This window comes from Phoca vitulina, unplaced genomic scaffold (genome assembly GCF_004348235.1).
Source record: "Phoca vitulina isolate PV1807 unplaced genomic scaffold, GSC_HSeal_1.0 scaffold35, whole genome shotgun sequence".
NCBI classification, from domain to species: Eukaryota; Metazoa; Chordata; class Mammalia; order Carnivora; family Phocidae; genus Phoca; species Phoca vitulina.
In genome coordinates, this window is record NW_022589738.1 from 19,896,746 (window position 1) to 19,916,967 (window position 20,222).

Below are 20,222 nucleotides of genomic sequence, written 5' to 3' on the forward strand. Positions count from 1 at the left end.
CAAGCATTTTAACTTACTGAAGTCTAAATTTGGTCAATATATTTCCTACTAAGTGTCACATGAACATTATATTTCTGTCTTGTTCTTATACGCATACTTTTTCATTACCGGGTTTTTGTAGCTAGTGTTCATTTAAATTTACCCACATCTTTTTTTTTTTTTAAAGATTTTACTTATTTATTTATTTGATGGAGAGAGACACAGTGAGAGCAGGAACACAAGCAGGGGGCGTGGGGGAGGGAGGAGCAGGCTTCCCGCCGAGCAGGGAGCCCGATGCGCGGCTCCATCCCAGGACCCTGGGATCATGACCTGAGCCGAAGGCAGACACTTAACGACTGAGCCACCCAGGCGCCCCTAAATTTACCCACATCTTTATCACGTTTTTTGCTCATCATTCTTGTATCTCAGATCATTATTTGGGATCAGTTTCTGTTGTAGATACATCTTTTAAGATACCTTTAAATATTATCTATGTTACATTAATTTTTTTTTTTAAAGATTTTATTTATTGATTTGACAGAGACACAGCGAGACAGGGAACAGAAGCAGGGGGAGTGGGAGAGGGAGAAGCAGGCTTCCCGCTGAGCAGGGAGCCCGATGCGGGGCTCGATCCCAGGACGCTGGGATCATGACCTGAGCCGAAGGCAGATGCTTAATGACTGAGCCACCCAGGCGCCCCTACATTAAATTTTTTATTTTATTTTTACTATATTAAAAATACACTTATATATGATACATATTATATAAATGTATCTTAATATAATATATATAACTTTTTTATTGTCCATCTCTCTATGAAGACAGGGACATTTTTGTCTGCTTTGTTCACTGCAGAATCCTTAGAATAGTGCCTGCCATGCTCAATAAAGATTTGTTGAACATGAAATAATAATGTCCATCCACACTCTGGGACATTTTTAGGAAATTCCCCATTCTTGCTGTGGCTTGCTGCAAGTAACTGACTCCCTAAGAGACCAGACCCCAGAAGCTTGGCCACACCACAGCAAACAGACATTTCACTATTGCTTATCCTTCACTTCAAGAGCAATCACCAAACCAAAGTTACTCACAGTACAGTTTTCAAAAACATGTCCTGCTCAAGGTGGGCAAAGACTGCTGACACAAATTTGGGAACAAAAAGGCTTTACTCTCTGTGAAAGAATGAGCTAAAAATAATACCATCTCTGCCCAAAGGACTGTAAGAGAAATTATATACCTTAAATCACAGCATTAAGCAGAAAGGTAAAAAAGTCCTCTGAAATTTACGATCAAAAGTTTGCCACCATGCTTCCTTGCCGCCTCAAATCTCATCTCTCAGCTATTATGGGTTATCAAGATTATGGATACCATAATTCTGCTAGCTTCCTGAAAACCTTTTGGAAGCGTACCTCCCTTTGCTATGCTCTGGAATACAAAGAACACATCGAAAATAGAATAAAAGAAATTACAACACATGATGAAAGATTAAAAGACATAAAAGCAATGAAAACAGGATGCACAACAGGAAATATGCTGGGAGACCTAAGACTAAATAGATCTGTTATACCCACAAACCAAATTGGGTTATACAGTAGGACTTACCTACCAAAAACCAGAATACTCTCAGATTGAACCACAAATGGCTAAAGTAGTTCTCAGATTAATACACAGCCCAAAATACATCTATAAACAGACCAGAAAGAATGAGATTAATTGACTTACACATTCAACTAAAGATGTTAGAAAAAATAGAAAAGAAAATGGAAGGACTAATGAAATAAAAAGTACAAATGAACTGGAAAATAGAAAAATTATATAAATGCAAGAATTGGTCTTTGGTGGGCCATAAAATAAAGAAAACATTAGTATTGGTTTACCTAACTGAGGGAAAAAAATCACAAATACACTCTATCAGAAATGATAGTGGAGAAATAACTACATATTTAGAGAAAATTAAATGAATCATATGAGATCACTTTGCTCAAAATTTCACAAATATATTTTTCTTTTTTTTTCAAAATTTCACAAATATATTAAGAACCTTGAGGAAATGGATGATTTTTATGAAAATTCCAGGGATTCATATATCTATACCTATATATTGATAGATATATCAACATAAATACATATGTAATCTAAAGAGAGAAAATATAATGAAAGAAATACAGAAAGATTGCCTTCAAATAATGCACCATACCCAAATAAATTCAAGGAGAGTTCTACAATACCTTCAAGGACCAAATAACACCAAAACAGTGCTAACTGTTCCAGACACATTTATTCTGTGAGGGGGGATGGGATACTTTGTGAACAAATGCATTCCGTATTTACAGTGTTGAAAATATTCTGAGAGCCTGACCAGATCATTCTGTGGAAGGGTAATCAGAAATACTTAGGAATTGCGGTGGCTGGGTGGCTCAGTCGATTTCAGCTCAGGTCATGATCTCAGGGTCCTGAGATCAAGCCCCACGTTGGGCTCCGAGCTCAGCACGGAGTCTGCTTGTCCTTCTCCCTCTCCTCCTCCTCCCCACCCCCTCAAATAAATAAATAAATAAAATCTTTAAAGAAAAAAAGAAATACTTAGGAACATATGAGTCTATTCTACAGTTAAGGAGGTGCCACATTTTTTTCATGTCCAACACATCCATAGAATTTCTGTTCAGTGTGAGTTTTTTCATGCACAGTGAAGTCTGACTTCTGGGAAGACCTTCCCACAATCAGTACATATATGAGGTTTCTCTCCTATGTGGATTCTGATGTCCAGTGAGGTATATATGCTGGCAGAATACCTTCCCACAGTCACTGCATTGGGAGGGTTTCTCCTTTGTGTGTGTTCTCTGATATGTGATCATCTGTGATTTCCGGGAAAAAGCCATCCCATATTCAGCAGACTCAGAGGGTTTCTCCCTAGTATGAGTTTTTTGATGTACAGCTAATGGAGACTTCTCACAGAAGGCCTCTCCACATTCACTACATTCATATGGTTTCTCTCCAGCATGAGCTCTCTGATGTATAATGAGATGTGACTTCAGGGAAAAGGCCCGTCCACACTCAGTACACTCATAGGGTTTCTCCCCTGTATGAATCCTCTGATGAATAATGAGGGGTGATTTCTGGGAGAAGGTTTTACCACAGTCACTACACTCATAGGGTTTCTCCCCTGTATGAATTCTCTGGTGTATAATAAGAGGTGACTTCTGAGAGAAGGCTTTTCCACATTCTGTACATATATAAGGTTTTTCTCCAGTATGAAGCCTTTGATGTCCAGTAAGGTGTGACTTTTGGGAAAAGGCTTTTCCACAGTCAGTACATATATAAGGTTTCTCTCCTGTATGAATTCTTTGATGCCCTATGAGGTGGGACTGCTGGCAAAAGGTTTTTCCACATTCACTACACTTATAGGGTTTCTCTCCAGTATGTGTTCTCCGATGGATGATGAGTTGTGTTTTCCGAGGGAAGGTTTTCCCACATTCAGTACATTCATAGGGTCTCTCCCCAGTATGCGTTATCTGGTGTATAAAAAGGTGAGACTTCTCACAGAAGGCTTTCCCACATTCACTGCATTCAAAGGGCTTCTCTCTAGCATGAACTCGCTGATGTATAATGAGATGTGACTTCTGAGAGAAGGCTTTTTGACACTCAAAACATTCATAGGGTTTCTCTCCAGTGTGGACTCTCTGATGAACGATGAAGGGTGACTTCTGGGAGAAGGCCCTCCCACACTCAGTACATTCATAAGGTTTCTCCCCAGTATGAATCCTCTGATGCACAATGAGGTGTGATTTCTCACTGAAGGCTTTTCCACAATCGCCACATACAAACGGTTTCTCTCCAGTATGAATTCTTTGATGTATAATAAGCCGTGACTTCTTAATAAAGCCTTTCCCACACTCACTACAAACATTGGGTTTCTTACCAGCTTGATCTTTCTCATACTGAATATGGACTTGTTTATGATTGAGACCTTTTTCACATCGACTATGTCCACAGGGTTTCATGCCAGTGTAAATTTCCTCAGGCACAGAACAGGAATCATGATAGCTAGGTGGTGTCCCACATCCAAATCTCTCAATGGGGTTCTTCCTTGCATGGCTCCTATTGCATGTCAGTGAGTCTAAATTAGATTTCAAGCTCTTTCCACATGAATCAAAATCACGGAGTTTTTTACTTGAAGGATCAAGGTCTATGCACACACCAAGTATTTTTCCAAATGTATTACATTTGGGGCCTTTCTCCTTGGCCAATGTTTCATGGCTAGTGACTGTGACCTGCTTCAAAACTCTGTCTTGGTTTCCTTGATACCTATCTATCTGACCATCAGTATGCCAGACTTTTAAGAGAGAATACAATGAGTTATCCTTTGGGGTTTTTTCCAATATCTCCTTTTGAAATGAAAGTTCTTCAGAAATGATCTGCTGGGAGGAGTCAAGGCTTTTCTCTCTGTCTGAAAGAAGAAAATAAAGATAAAATCAAATAGAAACCAAAAAGAAAACAGCAACAAACAGAAGTGCTAGGAAGGTGCTGATGTAGGATGGATATTATAAAGAAGGCCTAATGAATTTTTTTTTTTAAAGATTTTATTTATTTATTTGACAGAGAGAGACACAGAGAGAGCGGGAACACAAGCAGGGGGAGCAGGAGAAGGAGAAGCAGGCTTCCCACGGAGCAGGGAGCCCGATGCGGGGCTCGATCCCAGGACCCTGGGATCATGACCTGAGCCGAAGGCAGACGCTTAACGACTGAGCCACCCAGGCACCCCAGGCCTAATGAATTTTAAGGAAGAAAGGAGGCCATTGATGTCAGAAGAAGAAGAAGGCCCTTTCAGCCGTCTACCCAATTCTCACTTACCTGAGTGGATCCACCTTGACAACTCACTCTTTATGATCCATGGGTCCTCTTCATGTTCCAACTTGAAGATTATACCTGGTTTTATACCTGAACACCCTGTTAAGGGAAAATTATAATGGTCTTGGCCTTGGCCATTCAGAAATTCATGGGGAGAAGCAGCAGTCTCAGGGGCCTCCCAGGAAAGATGGATCCTTAATTCACAAAAATAAATTCCAGATATAACAAAAACATGAATGTAAAACACAAACTATAAAAGAAAAGACCCTATTCATGGAAAATCATAAAGGTCATGGTCTTGACAGCTCTGAAAGATGAGGAGGATTCGATTCACTGTTACATGGAGAATGGGCCCTTACCCACAGACACCAGGTGGCTGTAGATCTCCAGCATCACATCTCTGTGTAGGGTCTTCTGAGCAGGGTCCAGGTGCTGCCACTCTTCCTGGGTGAAGTCCACAGCCACATCCTCATATGTCACTGGTTCCTATAACAGCACATTCCTGTACAATTTGCTCATTCTGATCGTTTTACCGCAGCAATATCTGTAGGATAACTACTTAACATTTTGTGTAGCATACTTAATGAGAAAAACTTTGTAAAATTCTGCCATTAGCAAGAATAGTTAGTGGAAGAGAATAAACAGTCTAAAACTAGATATAAATAAAAATGGGAAATTTAATATATAATAAAGGAGTATTTTAAATAAGTGCAGGGGCACCTGGCTGGCTCAGTCGGTGGAGCACGTGACTCTTGATCTCGGGTTTGTGAATTCGAGCCCCACGTGAGGTGTAGAGATTACTTAAAAATAAAATATATAAATAAATAAATAAGTGCAGAAAAGACAGATTATTCAAAACTGGGTAGCTATCGGAAGAAATGTAAAGATGGACTCCTTATTTCACACTATACACAAAAGTAAATTTGGGATATAACGAAAATTTAAACAAAGAAAAAAAAGAAGCCATAAAATAAAGATAGGAGAGATTTTAAAAATAATTTTGAATTGGAGAAAACTCTTCTAACTAGGCATGCTACAAAACCCAGATGCCACAAAGGAAAACACTGATAAATCTGACTACTTTATGTATTGCATAACAAAGTATATCATAAACAAACTCAAAGGACAAGCAACTAACTGGGGAATAGATATGTGCACAACACGTAAATGGACAAAGAGCTAATTTTCTCCATTTATAGAGTTCCTACAAGCATGAAGAAAAAGATCAACAACTTGACCTTTTAAAAAATAATCAGAGGGCATGACCATCAATTCACAGAGAAGGAAATGCAAATGGCTTCTAAATATGTAAAATGATGTTCAGCTTCATTCACATGAAGAGAAATGCAAATTAAGACAAAACAAAACATCATGTTTCTCGGGGCGCCTGGGTGGCTCAGATGGTTAAGCGGCTGCCTTCGGCTCAGGTCATGATCCCAGGGTCCTGGGATCGAGTCCCACATCAGGCTCCCTGCTCCTTGGGAGCCTGCTTCTCCTTCTGCCTCTCTCTCTCTCTGTCTCTCATGAATAAATAAATAAAATCTTTAAAAAAAAAAAAAACATCATGTTTCTCTTACATATTATCAAAGATTAGAGTTTGATAAGTCACTAAGTTGGTAAAGATATCAAAAAAAGAGCACATTCACATTGTGGGTATACACTGGTACAAAATATTTTGAGGGCAATTAATTTGACAATATCCATCAAAATTTTAAATGTGCACATTATCTGACCAGCAATACCATTTCTAGAAATTATTTAATACATATACTCATATATGTGAGCAAAACAGCATGTGTGATGGTATTTCACTAGAGTACTGCTTATAACAGCAAAATAATGAAGACAACCTCATGGGGGATTGGATGAATTATGCTTCAGTCCCCATAAGGGAATACCATATACAACCATAAAAAGCAACAAGGATTGATATGCAACAATCTCTATGATATACTGTTAAGTGAAAAAAAATTTCATCTATTCAGCAAGCTGTTATTGAGACCCCACTGAATACCAGGGATTGTTCTAGGAACTGGGGATCCAGCAAAAAAGACACCTGGAAAAAATATCTTCCCTCAAGCATCTCATAATCTAGTGAGAGGAGACAGCCAACAAGGCTGAGTGACAAATCAACACATAGCCAAAAAAAAAAAAAAGTTTGTAATGTGTACTTCAAAATTCACATCACTCATATACAAAAAGCTCCTAGAAAGCAATAAGCAGGGCACCTGGGTGGCTCAGTCGGTTAAGCGTCTGCCTTCAGCTCAGGTTATGATCCCAGGGTTCTGGGATTGAGTCCCACATCAGGCTCTCTGCTCAGCTGGGAGTCTGCTTCTCCCTCTCCCTCTCCCTCTGTGCTCTCTCTCTCAAATAAATAAATAAAATCTTAAAAAAATAATAAATAAAATAAAATAAAAGAGCCCATCAAAAAGGTGCTGTGTCCTACAAACATTAAAAGAATAATAAGGGGCGCCTGGGTGGCTCAGTCATTAAGCATCTGCCTTCGGCTCAGGTCATGATCCCAGGGTCCTGGGATCGAGCCCCACATCAGGCTCCCTGCTCCACGGGAAGCCTGCTTCTCCCTCTCCCACTCCCCCTGCTTGTGTTCCCTCTCTCGCTATGTCTCTGTCAAATAAATAAATAAAATCTTTTTTAAAAAACCCAACATACAAAGAAATAGAAAATCTGAATGGTACTGTATTTTTTCAGTAAGTCAAACTCATAATTAAAAACCTACCCACAAACAAAACTCCACACCATGATGACTTCACTGGAGAATTCTTCCAAATATTTAAGAAGGAAATAATACTAATCTTACCCAAACTCTTTCAGAGAATACTTCCCAACTTGTTAAATAAAGCCAACCTAACTGTGATGCCAAAACATAAACAGGAATACAAGAAAAATTATAGGCCAATATGTCTCATGAACAGAGTAGTAAAAATCCTCAACAAAACATTAATGAAAGACTGGCTTGATGATAATGATGAGGAGGAGGATGACAGGAGTTGGTGAAGATTGACCATAGATAAAACAAGATTGGCCACCAGTTGATAATATTTGCGGCTGAGTGATAAGTACAAGGGATTCACAAAAATCTACTTTTGAGTATGTTCAAAATTGCAATTTTCCATAATAAAATGTATAAAAACTATATTTCTTGGTAAGGTTTTATCAGTACATTTTTTTAAAGTTACAGAAGATATAGTGTGTGTGGTGAAGAAAAATACATGAAAATAATAAAATCACTCACACACATTTATACATATATATCTATACACACAGGGTTATATGTATTTGGAAGGATCATCCCCAAACTACATAATACTAGTTATGCCAGGGAAAAGGGCAGAAGTTACATTACAGAGATACTTCCCTTTCCTTCCAATTTTTACTTTGCAATATTATTTACATTCTTTGCACCATATATACATTACCCTTGCAAAGAGGGGATAAAAAGACGTAAAATGGGGGCACCTGGGTGGCTCAGTTGGTTAGGTGTCTGGCTTCAGCTCGGGTGGTGATCCCAGCATCCTGGGATCGAGCCCCACAGTGGGCTCCATGCTCAGTGGGGAGTCTACTTCTCCCTCTCCTTCTGCCCCTCCCCCCACTCGTGTTCTCTCTCTCTCTCTCATATGGATGGATAAAAATCTTTTTTTTTTTTTAAAGATTTTATTTATTTATTTGAGAGAGAGAATGAGACAGAGAGAGAGAGAGCATGAGATGGGGGAGGATCAGAGGGAGAAGCAGACTCCCTGCTGAGCAGGGAGCCTGATGCGGGACTCGATCCCGGGACTCCAGGATCATGACCTGAGCCGAAGGCAGTCGCTTAACCAACTGAGCCACCCAGGCGCCCTGGATAAAAATCTTTTAAAAAACTGTTTAAAAAAAAAGACATAAAATGGAAGAGCAGAGAAGGAACTGGCCTTGAGTTGGGGAATGATCCCACAAACTATGAGATGACAGCAAAGGAGCCATGGAAAACCAAGAAACCACCCATCCTCCAAGACTCTCCCAGAAATTTTTAACTAAAAATAGCCTCTTTGAAACAACTATTGATGATACCGTACTGAGCTGAAAATCACTGGCCTTTAGGAAAATTCAACAATAAAATTTCTTAAGCTAAAGTCCCAGAAATCTTGACTTGCTGAAGAGCTGGACAGATGAACTGATTTCTCTTGATGGAGAATGCAAACCATCTAACATATCCTTTTTACCAGTTTCACTGTGGCTGCCAGAAGCTTGAAGGTAAAATGTTTAGCTCAGTTTATATGAAGTAAGGCCAGATAATCTATGTATCTTAACAGCAACTTCATCTGCAACTTGATCTTCTATTTTGTCTAAATTTCTCTAATTCTTATTTTCAAAGTATTGTCCTTTCTCATTTTACTGTGGGAAAACCAAGTGGGAAACAAACAACTTACTGGGACTCAGTCATTTTGTTTCTGTTTGGAAAGCAATTGGGGGTGCAGTGGGGCACAGAAGAGTCTTCAGAGACCAAGCTGGGTTAACCACTCTTCAGTGGCTGAATGTAACATGTGTTGTTTGTTAATTCATTGATAACTTGTGTTTATCATCTGACCAGCAATTCCATTTCTAGAACTTTGTTCTAAGGTAATAATCATGGATATGCGCAGAAATTAAACTGAAAGAACTTTCATCACAGCTTTGTCTTGAACACCATAATTTTGAAAATAACCAAAATGCCCAATCACTGAGGACTGAGAAAATAATTTATGGAACCTCCAAGGGATGGAAAGGCAGGTGACCATTTAAAATAACACTAGGCACAATTAAGAGGCTCAAAAGATACAGCAACCAAATGTGAAGTGTGGACCATGTATGGATCTTAATTTGAACAGACAAAAAAATCTTTGAGATAATCATTAAAGTTTGAGCCCTGACTAGATATTTAATGATATTAAAAAATTTAACCAATGATGATATGAAGTTATTATTGTTAATTATTTCACCTTGAGTAACAGTATTGACCTTTAAGACCTTATCTTTTACAGGTACATGATGAAGACTTTATTATACACCTGGGATTTGTTTCAAAATAATAAGGACTACATATGTAAAGATTAATTTAGCTATACACTTAATATTTGTGCATTTTAGGGGTGCCTGGGTGGCTCAGTTGATTAAGCATCTGCCTTCGGCTCAGGTCATGATCCCAGGGTCCTGGGATGGAGTCCCACATCGGGTTCCCTGATCAGCGGGGAGTCTGCTTCTCCCTCTGCCTGCACCACCCCCTGCTCATGCTCTCTGTCAAATAAATTAATAAAATCTTTAAAAAATATTTGTGCATTTTATGTTATCAGTAACAAAGAAAAAACAATCTGGGATGGAGAAATAAATGGGTGGTCTAGATTAGGGGTTGGCAAACTTTCTCTGTAAAGAGACAGATAGTAAATATTTCAGATTGGTGAAGCCTATGGGCTCTGTTGCAACTACTCAGCGATTGAAAGCGGAGCCACAGACGATACATAAGCCAATTCTGTTTATCGGCTACGTCCCAATAAAACCTCATTTATGGAACACCTGGGTGGCTCAGTCGGTTAAACCTCCGACTCCTGATTTCAGCTCAGGTCATGATCTCAGGGAGGTGAGATCAAGCCCTGCATCGGGCTGCACACCAAGCATGAAGCCTGCTTGAGATTCTCTCTCTCCCTCTCCCTCTGCCCCCAACCCATTGCATTATCTCTCTCTAAAAAAGTTTTTTAGGGTGCCTGGGTGGCTCAGATGGTTAAGCGTCTGCCTTCGGCTCAGGTCATGATCTCAGGGTCCTGGGATCGAGCCCCACATCGGGCTCCCTGCTTGGCGGGGAGCCTGCTTCTCCCTCTTCCTCTACTGTTCTCCCTGCTTGTGCTCTCTCGCTCTCTCTGTCAAATAAATAAATAAAATCTTTAAAAAAAAAATAAAAATAAAAAAATAAAGTTTTTTAAAATACTACTATTTAAAAACCTCATTTATGAGCACGATAATTTGAATTTTATATCCTTTTCATATGTCGCAAATATTCTTCTTCTGATTTTTTTCCAAACATTAAAAAATGTGAAAACCATTCTTAGCTTACGGCTGTATAAAAACAGCAGCCAGATTTGGCCCACTGCCTATAGTTTTCCATACCCTGGTCTAGGTGAAACAACAGTGGCCATCGGGTGATGACTAATGAGACTGGGTGGGGGGCATAATGGGGGTTTATTATATAATTCCCTCTATTTTGCTGAATGTTTGAAAACTTCCATAGACATAAGCTTCGTAGTACTATGGAAATGAAGTTAATAGCATGGAAATATAGCTGCAAAATGAAGAAGAGGCACACCACAAGATCACACTCCCAATTGTTTAATAACAACAAACATCCGACCCCTAAGATATCACAATGGTTTGTGGCCCTCCAAAGCTCAACGCTACCTGACAAAATCTTATTCCTTGGCATTTAATTTCTTTTATTCTATTTTCTTGGGTATCACGTGAGTAGAACTGACCTTGAGTTCATGGATGATCCATACAAGATCAGTGCTACAAAACCATGGTGAATAGATAATAGTCAGGTATTAACTCACTTAATTATCATCCCAAGCCTCAAAGGATAGACCCTGCTATTATCCTCATTTCACAGTGAGGAAACTGAGGCCTAAAGAGGTTTAGTGACTTATCCATGATCACACAGCAGGTAACTAGAGGGTGAGCTGGTGGGAAAACAAAAAGCAGAGAACTCCTCCCTAGCTGTCACGGCACCAAAGTTTTCAGAGATGCAACTCTCTATTCCTGAATGCCCTAAAAAATTAATTCTCGCCCTAAATTACAGAGGACATTGTCTGATTTTTAACTTGAGAATAACAAAACTCTAAATTTACATTGTGCTTTACAGGTCAAAGTTAACTTAAAACCTTAATATTCAAAGCCACAACGAGGAAAAGAGAAGCCAAGAATCAAAGAAATATTTGGAAAACACATACCACTGATAAAGGAGTAGTTATCAGAATATATAAAAACAAGTCCTACAAATCAATAAGGAAAAGGCAGACATCCAATAGAAAAATGAACAAAAGATCTGAACAGGTGCCTCACAAAAGAGGATCTAAGAGAAATATATGAAAACGTGGTCATCAGGGAAATACAGAGTAAAGCCTCAATGGCTGTCGCCTCCATTGGAATGTTGACACCACAAGGGCAGGGATTTTTGTTTATTCATGGATGTATTATCAATCTTAAAGAGCCGCCCATCATGGACCTCACAGAATCCCAACACTGACCCTACATATTCCCATTCCTGTCCCCGTGGACCCTCATCACTCACTCTAAAGACCACCGCAATGCTCACCCCAGATCCCCCATCATTCACCCAACGAACTCTCCATCACTCACCCCGACCCTTTCGGGTCGCACCCTACAAACCCCTTTCACTCACTCCCTTGAAACCCTATCATTCACCCTACAGACACCATTGCTCACTGCATACTCCATCACTCACCCCAGACCCCTTTCACTCACTTCCTAGAAACCCCATCATTCACCCTACAGACACCATCGCTCACTGCACAGACCTCCCCCCGGGTCACTCACTTCCAGAAACCCCTCATCGCACGTCCCACACACAGTCCTACAAACTCCCTTCCCTATCACTGCTCTCCACATCATTCAGCCCGAAGGACCCCCTCATTGGTCCTTCCACATGTCCCCATCACTGACCACACCGAGCCGCATCACTCAACCGGGCCCCTCACCCTGGCTCTGCTCTCAGGACCCCAAAGCTCCTCCTCAAGACGAGCTTGGCTCCCTGCTTGCACAAACGGGCTCAGCATCGCCCGAAATTCCCTTTCCCCTCCAGCCCTCCTTGGTGGGTCTGGATGACGCGTTAGCTTATCTTTCGCAGGCTCAGCAACAGCCTCCAAGCCCGAGCTCTACCAGTAACAAAAATGGCGTCACTCGGGCTGCGCCGGGAACTCTGTCGCCGGCCGGGAAAATGGCCAGGGCCTCACACTGCTGCTTGAGGCTCCCATTCCAGCCTGAAGAGATATGTGTTTTAGGGTCCGGGAAGTCCCCGTGATATTTCCGAGGCCGGGTATTCGGGTTTGGTGCTTCGAAAGCAGTGGGAGGCTCGGATGTGCAGCGACTGTTCCGGGAGGGTGGAGGGGCGGTCCCGGTCATCAGCAGAGGCCCGGCCTGAGCAAAGGCGTGGCGACGTGCGGGTAGGGGTGTTCGCTGCGAACCGGGACCCGGGCAGGGGGGCGGGGAAGGGGTGGTAAGGCCGCAAGGTAGAAGCACCGCCGGGCAGATCGCTCTGCAGAAGCCTCATTGCTAAAACCTCTGGTGAAAGCGGAGCGTCTTCGGACAGAACGTCTCGTCTCATCCACACTCCCGGCCCGCCTCTCGCAGCCTGGCGTCACGGCCCTCCGGCCTTCCTATTGGTCCTTCAATGGGGCCGAGCCCCCTCCCCGTCTGTCACTCAAGGCTCGGCTTCGCGGCGCTCCTGCTCTTCTATTGGCTCCTTGGAACACAGAAGGCCCGCCCTCTCTTGTCACTCACAGGCCAGACTTTCTGCCCGCGTCTCTTAAAGTGGGCAGATGTGGCCTTTTGCTGCCCGTATCAGAGCTGAAAGAAGTAGGAGGCAGAGGTTTAAGGTAGAGCCTAAGGGGCATTGATTTTAGAAAAATTAACAAAAGACTAGATTTGAGGTCAGCCCGGAATGGGATTGAATAGTTAACAAAGGCTCGGATTCTAGAGCTACAAAATACAGTACTGATGCCGAAATAAGCAAGACCTCTACCGAGGTTCATGGATTGAGAAAACTAACAAGTAAAGAGTTAAGAGTCTGCCTTCGGCTAAGGTCATGATCTCAGGGTCATGAGATCGAGTCCCACAAGGGGCTCTCTGCCCAGCGGGGAGTCTGCTTCTCCCTCTCACTCTCCCTCTCTGCTCTCCCCCCCTCAAGTAAATAAATACATAAAATCTTTAAAAAAATCTTACTTCTAGGTCAAAGGACACTGAAGGTAAAATAATGACCTAATTAGGAAGTGTAGCCTCTTCAAGTCTCTATGACCTTCTGCTTCCTCCATCACACCTTCTTTGACTCTGACCCTCCTGTTTCCTTCTTATAAGGACCCTTGTGATTACATTGGATTCATCTGGATAATCCATAATAATCTTCCCATCTCGAGATTTTAATTTAATCATATCTGCAAAGTCCCTTTTTCCATGTAAGATAACAAATTAGAGGGTCAATGGTGGTGGAAGACTTGATTGAGACACAATGTATTAATAGGGAAAGACTACCGACAGTAGATCAGGTTTGAATTCAAACCAGATGGGTATCAATAAGGGGCCCAGGCTTTTATGTCTGAATTTTTTCAAAGGCCTGGGTTCAAGGTCAGAACAAAGGAAACTGATGGAAATCTCAACAGACACTCTGGACCCTAGGTAATGGTCATAGGAGCATTGATGGTGGAAAAGTTAACAGAAGCCCAGGTTGAAGATCTAGAACACAGACACATTGATGGCAGAATACTTAACAGAGCCCTGGGTTTAAGGTTAAAGCTAAAGGTCATTGATGAATAAAGATTTAATAGACAGCCAGAGTCAAGGTCAGAAAAGAGGGACATTGGTGGTAAAATCTATAACAGCAATCTGGATTTAATATATAGATCACCGGGGAAAACTAATGTTAATAGCCTTGGATTTCATTCACAGATCAGATTAGGCATTGATAGAAGTAAAGACTCAGGTTTGCTTTTCATGACAGAGTAAATTGATGATAAAATAACTTGTTGACAGAGACCTACATTAAATGCCCCAACAAGTGGAGCATTAGTGGCAGAAGTATTAATAGAAGGCTGTGTAGAGAGAAAACTGAGCAGAGAACCAGGTGCAAGGGCAGACCTGAGTGTCTATGAGAGTGGAAGAATTAACAGAGGACCAGGACCAAAGTTCATATCTGAGGGATAGACATTCATTATTATTTCATGTTCAGGCTCAGGGTGAAAGTGTTGGTCCCTGGGAGATGTGTTCTCCATGATTCTATGCTCCAGTTCCCTTCTGCAGTAAATGTCTCCAAAGCCCTGATTGCAAACGTCCCTGCCTTCTGGACTCCCAGCGTGTGATGTGTTGAAAGGAGATAGGATTCACCTGGGCTCTTAGTTGTTAGATCGTTCAGTCTAAAGACTCAGAAATTGAGGAGTTTCACTATTTTATTTAATTTAGGTTTTAAAAAAAGATAAAGTTTGTCCTATTCACCAGGGTGGCCAATATATAGTTCTCATCTCTAGAGTAATTGCTACAATGGTAGGAAATAAAATGTTACAGAAAATTGTTTTTCTAACTAACAAACATGAATTAAAGTTGTCCTCTAAATAAAGTCTAGTTAATTATGCAAAATATACTTTAAGGTTGTTTTTTTTTTTTTTCCAAAAACAAGAAGCTTGTAGGTATAAGTAAAGAAAAAAAAAAACATCATTATGAAAACCTACAGTGTGGGGAGAGGGAGGGCTGACTAGATGGGCCCTTTCCAGTTCAGGAGTCTTGGACTGAAGTGGAAAGATGATGCTGAGAGTTCCTCATCATCCCCCGGCTGCCTCCCTCGTGGTTGATGCCACATCTTCAGAAGTGGTTTGCAGTGAATTGTTTCATTCAAGGCTGGGAGGGGACTGATGCCCTGGTGACCTCAACAGGGTGTCAGCACTATCAGGGTCCCCCAGGATGTGACAGCAACAGGTGATTAAGGACAATGTCACTGGCCCTGTTGTGGTTGTATTAGGGTTTGGACATCAGCTCGAGATGCTGCAGCCAACACCTTTAGTCAAGAGGTAAAGAGGAGAGAAGAACAAAAGAGGGAGAGTATGGGAGAAGGAGAGAGGCCTGTGAGAGACTATAAGAGAAAGAGAATGGAGAGAAGGAGATGAAGAGAAAGAGAGAAGCAGATAAAACCAGAGACCAAGTGAGCAACTAACTTGGTGAATCAGGTATGGAGGGTCTCCTGCCCAAGGAACACCCACCCAACTCCCAGGCAGAAGTGAAGGAGATCAGTGAGAATCTGCATCGAGGATCTGGCTACCCCAGCCTCCCTGTCATCTGTCCCACTGAGTCCCTCCTGCCCCCGCCTCCAAGATAAATTCACATGTCTAGTGAAACCTGTGAAAAACAACCCCAAGGAAAAAGGTCAGGAGCTGAGAACTGATGCCTTCCTCCCACTGAAGAGGCCTTGGAAGGGGCTTGGGAGGGACTAAAGGAAGCAGAGACACTGCCTCTGTCCAGGAGCGGCCAGGGTATCCTCAGGGCAGGAGTGAAGAACCTGTATCTGACACCCTTGGTATAGAGCTGTAGGAAGTGTCCCCGCTCTGTGCTGCCTATGCCCCAGCAGGTCGTTTTGTCCAACCCTCTGCCTCCAGGTACCAGGACATACCAGCTGCACCAGTGGATCCAAAGGCCTCAGGGGAGGAACCTGTCTCCCAGGTTTCTCGGCAGATGGCCTAAGTTACTTTGCTTCGCAGCTCTGTAGGTTGAAAGGAATTAGGGGTCAGGGGCCAGTGGAGCCATGGGAACCTCTGGGCCAAAGGCGGGGAAAAACACTGAATAAATTACTCAGGATTTGATGAGCAGCGGCATCTGGATTCTTGCAGCAGTGTGGATCATCAGGTCCACTCCCATTCCTCCAGTTTCTGGACCAGTCAAGTTTCCCAGAAACACATTTCACAGTGGAGAATCTGATTCCACAGCATGAATTTGTTCTAGCTTGATCAACTTAAAAGCACCAGAAACAAACCTACAGTCCAACAATGTCAAGTTTGTTGACCCTTTTCAATGAGGGAAACTGCATATCAGAAGAACCGTGGGACATCCCACCAAGTAAAAGAAAAGGTACAGTTTTCACAGGATTTGAGGAAAGGATAAAATTGATATGAAATTTAAATGAGCCCTGCTACATCTATCAACATCGTGTTATCTGCATAAGGACATTTATTGTGAGGATCACATCTGTGTATGTACTGATTTCTAGTGCAGAATTTCTCAACCTCAACACCATTGACATTTTGGGCTACATAATTCTTTGTCGGAAGGCTATCTTGTGTATTATAGGATGTTTAACATGATCCCTGGCCTCTACCCACTAGATGCCAGTAGCCCCCTCATCCCAGTTGTGACAAAATTTTGCAGACATTGCCAAATGTCCTTTGGGGAGCAAAATCATCCCTGGTCGAGAATCACTGTTCTAATGGTTTACTGATAGTGAGTATGATAGTGAAAACTCAGTAAAAGGTTTTATGGGATGGCTTCTGTTTTCACTTTTCTATACATATTTTAAGGTGAAGTATTAAATGAAGAACACATTAAAATGACAAATCTGCGGTTAAAAGCAAGTTCATTGTTAAAAAAAAAAAAAAAAAAGAGGGGCGCCTGGGTGGCTCCGTCGGTTAAGCGTCTGCCTTTGGCTCAGGTCATGATCCCAGGGTCCTGGGATCGAGCCCCGCATCGGGCTCCCTGCTCCACGGGAAGCCTGCTTCTCCCTCTCCCACTCCACCTGCTTGTGTTCTCTATCTCGCTGTGTCTCTCTCTGTCAAATAAATAAATAATCTTAAAAAAAAAAGACAATGTCAGAAATGACATGACCATCTTTGTAGAAAATCCAATAGCATTTATTAAAAAGCTACTAGATTTGGGGCACCTGGCTGGCTTGGTCGGTAGTGCATGCGACTCTTCCTCTTGGAGTTTAAGTTCAAGCCCCACATTGGGTGGAGAGATTACTTAAAAAATAAAATCTTGAGGGGTTCCTAGGTGGCTCAGTCAGTTAAGCGTCTGACTCTTGATTTCAGTTCAGGTCATGATCTCAGGGTTGTGAGAGAGAGCCAGGAGCCCCGCATTGGGCTCTGCACTCAGCAGGGAGTCTGCTGGAAATTCTCTCCCTCTCCCTCTACCCCTCCCTCCTCCCATTCGCTCTCGCTCTCAAATAAATAAGTAAATCTTTTAAAAAATAAAATCTTTTAAAAAGCTGCTAGATCTAATAAGTGAGTTTAGCAAGTTTGCAGGATGCAAGATCCATATACAAAAACCAACTGTATGCCTATATACCAGCAATGAACAATCAGAAATTGAATTTAAAAACCAATATCATTTACAACATTATAAAAATCATGAAACACTTAGGGATACATTTAACAAAGCATGTGAAAGATCTATACACTGAAAGTTACAAAATATTGCTGAGAGAAACTAAATAAGGTCTAAATAAATGGAGAGATATGCCATGTTCATGGATTGGAAAAGTCAATATTGTTAAAATGTCAAGTCTCCCCAAATTTATCTATAAATCTAATGTTATCTAAATAAGAACCTCAGCAAGATTTTTGGTAGAAACTGACAAGCTGATTCTATAATTCATAAAGAACAACAGACACATGAAAAAATGCTCAACCTCACTTGTCATCAGGGAAATACAAATCAAAACCACAATGAGATACTACCTTACACCTGTCAGAATGGCTAAAATTAACAAGACAGGAAACAACAAATGTTGTCAAGGATGTGGAGAAAGGGAAACACTCTTACACTGTTGGTGGGAATGCAAGCTGGTACAGCCACTCTGGAAAACAGTATGGAGGTTCCTCAAGACGTTAAAAATAGAGCTACCCAGGTGCCTGGGTGGCTCAGTCAGTTAAGCATCTGCCTTCCGCTCAGGTCATGATCTCAGGATCCTGGGATCGAGCCCTGCATCAGGTTCTCCACTCAGCCGCGAGTCTGCTTCTTCCTCTCCCTCTGTGATCTCTCTCACTTTCGCTCTCTCTCAAATAAATAAATAAAATCTTTAAAAAAATAGAGCTACCCTACAACACAGCAATTGCACTATTAGGTATTTACCCCAAAGATACAGACGTAGTGAAATGAAAGGGCACCTACACCCCATTGTTCATAGCAGCAATGTCCACAATAGCCAAACTGTGGAAGGAGCCGAGATGTCCTTCAATAGATGAATGGATAAAGATGTGGTATATATATACAATGGAATATTACTCAGCCATCAGAAAGGATGAATACTGGGGCGCCTGGGTGGCTCAGTCGTTAAGCGTCTGCCTTCGGCTCGGGTCATAGTCCCAGGGTCCTGGGATCGAGCCCCGCTTCGGGCTCCCTGCTCAGTGGGAAGCCTGCTTATACCTCTCCGACTCCCCCTGCTTGTGTTCCCTCTCTCGCTGTCTCTCTGTCAAAAAAATAAATAAAATCCTTTTTAAAAAAAGGATGAATACTTACCATTTACATCAACATCGATGGAACTGGAGGGTACTATGCTAAGTGAGATAAGTCAATCAGAGAAAGACAATTATCATATGGTTTCATTCATATGTGGAATATAAGAAACAGTGCAGAGGACAATAAGGGAAGGAAGGGAAAACTGAATGGGAAGAAATCAGAGAGGGAGACAAACCATGAGAGACTCTTAACTCTGGGAAACAAACTGAGGGTTGCTGGAGGGGAGGTGGGTGGGGGGAATGGGGTAATTGGGGGATGGACATTAAGGAGGGCACGTGATGGGATGAGCACTGGGTGTTATGTGCAACTGATGAATCACTGAACATTACATCTGAAACTAATGATGTACTAGGTGTTGGCTAATTGAATTTAAATTTAAATAAATAAATAAAATTCATATAGAAATGCAAAGTATGAATGATGAATGGATAAAGATGTGGTCCATATATACAATGGAATATTACTCAGCCATCAGAAAGGATGAATACCCAACTTTTACATCAACATGGTTGGGACTGGAGGAGATTATGCTAATTGAAATAAGTCAAGCAGAGAAAGTCAATTATCATATGGTTTCACTTATTTGTGGAACATAAGGAATAGCATGGAGGACATTAGGAGAAGGAAGGGAAAAATGAAGCGGGGGGGGGGAATCGGAGGGAGAGATGAACCATGAGAGACTATGGACTCTGAGAAACAAACAGGGTTTTATAGGGGAGGGGGGAGGGGGGATTGGTTAGCCCGGTGATGGGTATTAAGGAGGGCACGTACTGCATGGAGCACTGGGTGTTATACAAAAACAATGGATCATGGATCACTACATCAAAAACTAATGATGTATTGTATGGTGACTAACATAACATAATAAAAATTTAAAAAAAAAAGAAAAGAAAAGATATGCAAAGTATCGGGGCACCTGGGTGGCTCAGTCATTAAGCGTCTGCCTTCGGCTCAGGTCATGATCCCAGGGTCCTGGGATCGAGCCTTGCATCTGGCTCCCTGCTCCTCGGGGAGCCTGCTTCTCCCTCTCCCACTCCCCCTGCTTATATCCCTCTCTCGCTGTGTCTCTCTCTGTCAAATAAATAAATAAAATCTTTAAAAAATAAAAAAAATGCAAAGTATCTAGAATAGGCAAAACAGCTCTTAAAAAAGAA

General features: G+C 41.7%; 1 protein-coding gene across 2 annotated transcripts; it reads right to left on the reverse strand.

Moving 5' to 3' along the window:
• Positions 1–2,519: 2,519 nt before the first annotated feature.
• On the reverse strand, positions 2,520–13,191 carry ZNF630 (zinc finger protein 630). 2 transcript variants are annotated; one of them, XM_032426726.1, is made up of 4 exons: positions 12,561–13,191; positions 5,184–5,310; positions 4,828–4,923; positions 2,520–4,423 (listed from the first exon to the last, which is right to left on the reverse strand). In XM_032426726.1, the coding sequence occupies exons 1-4, from the start codon at positions 12,636–12,638 to the stop codon at positions 2,697–2,699; spliced, it is 2,028 nt and encodes a 675-aa protein (XP_032282617.1). In that variant the 5' UTR covers positions 12,639–13,191; the 3' UTR covers positions 2,520–2,696. The 2 variants fall into 2 exon arrangements, with proteins under 2 accessions (XP_032282617.1, XP_032282618.1); XM_032426727.1 differs by lacking the exon at positions 12,561–13,191 and adding an exon at positions 7,053–7,092.
• Between the last annotated feature and the right edge of the window lie 7,031 nt (positions 13,192–20,222).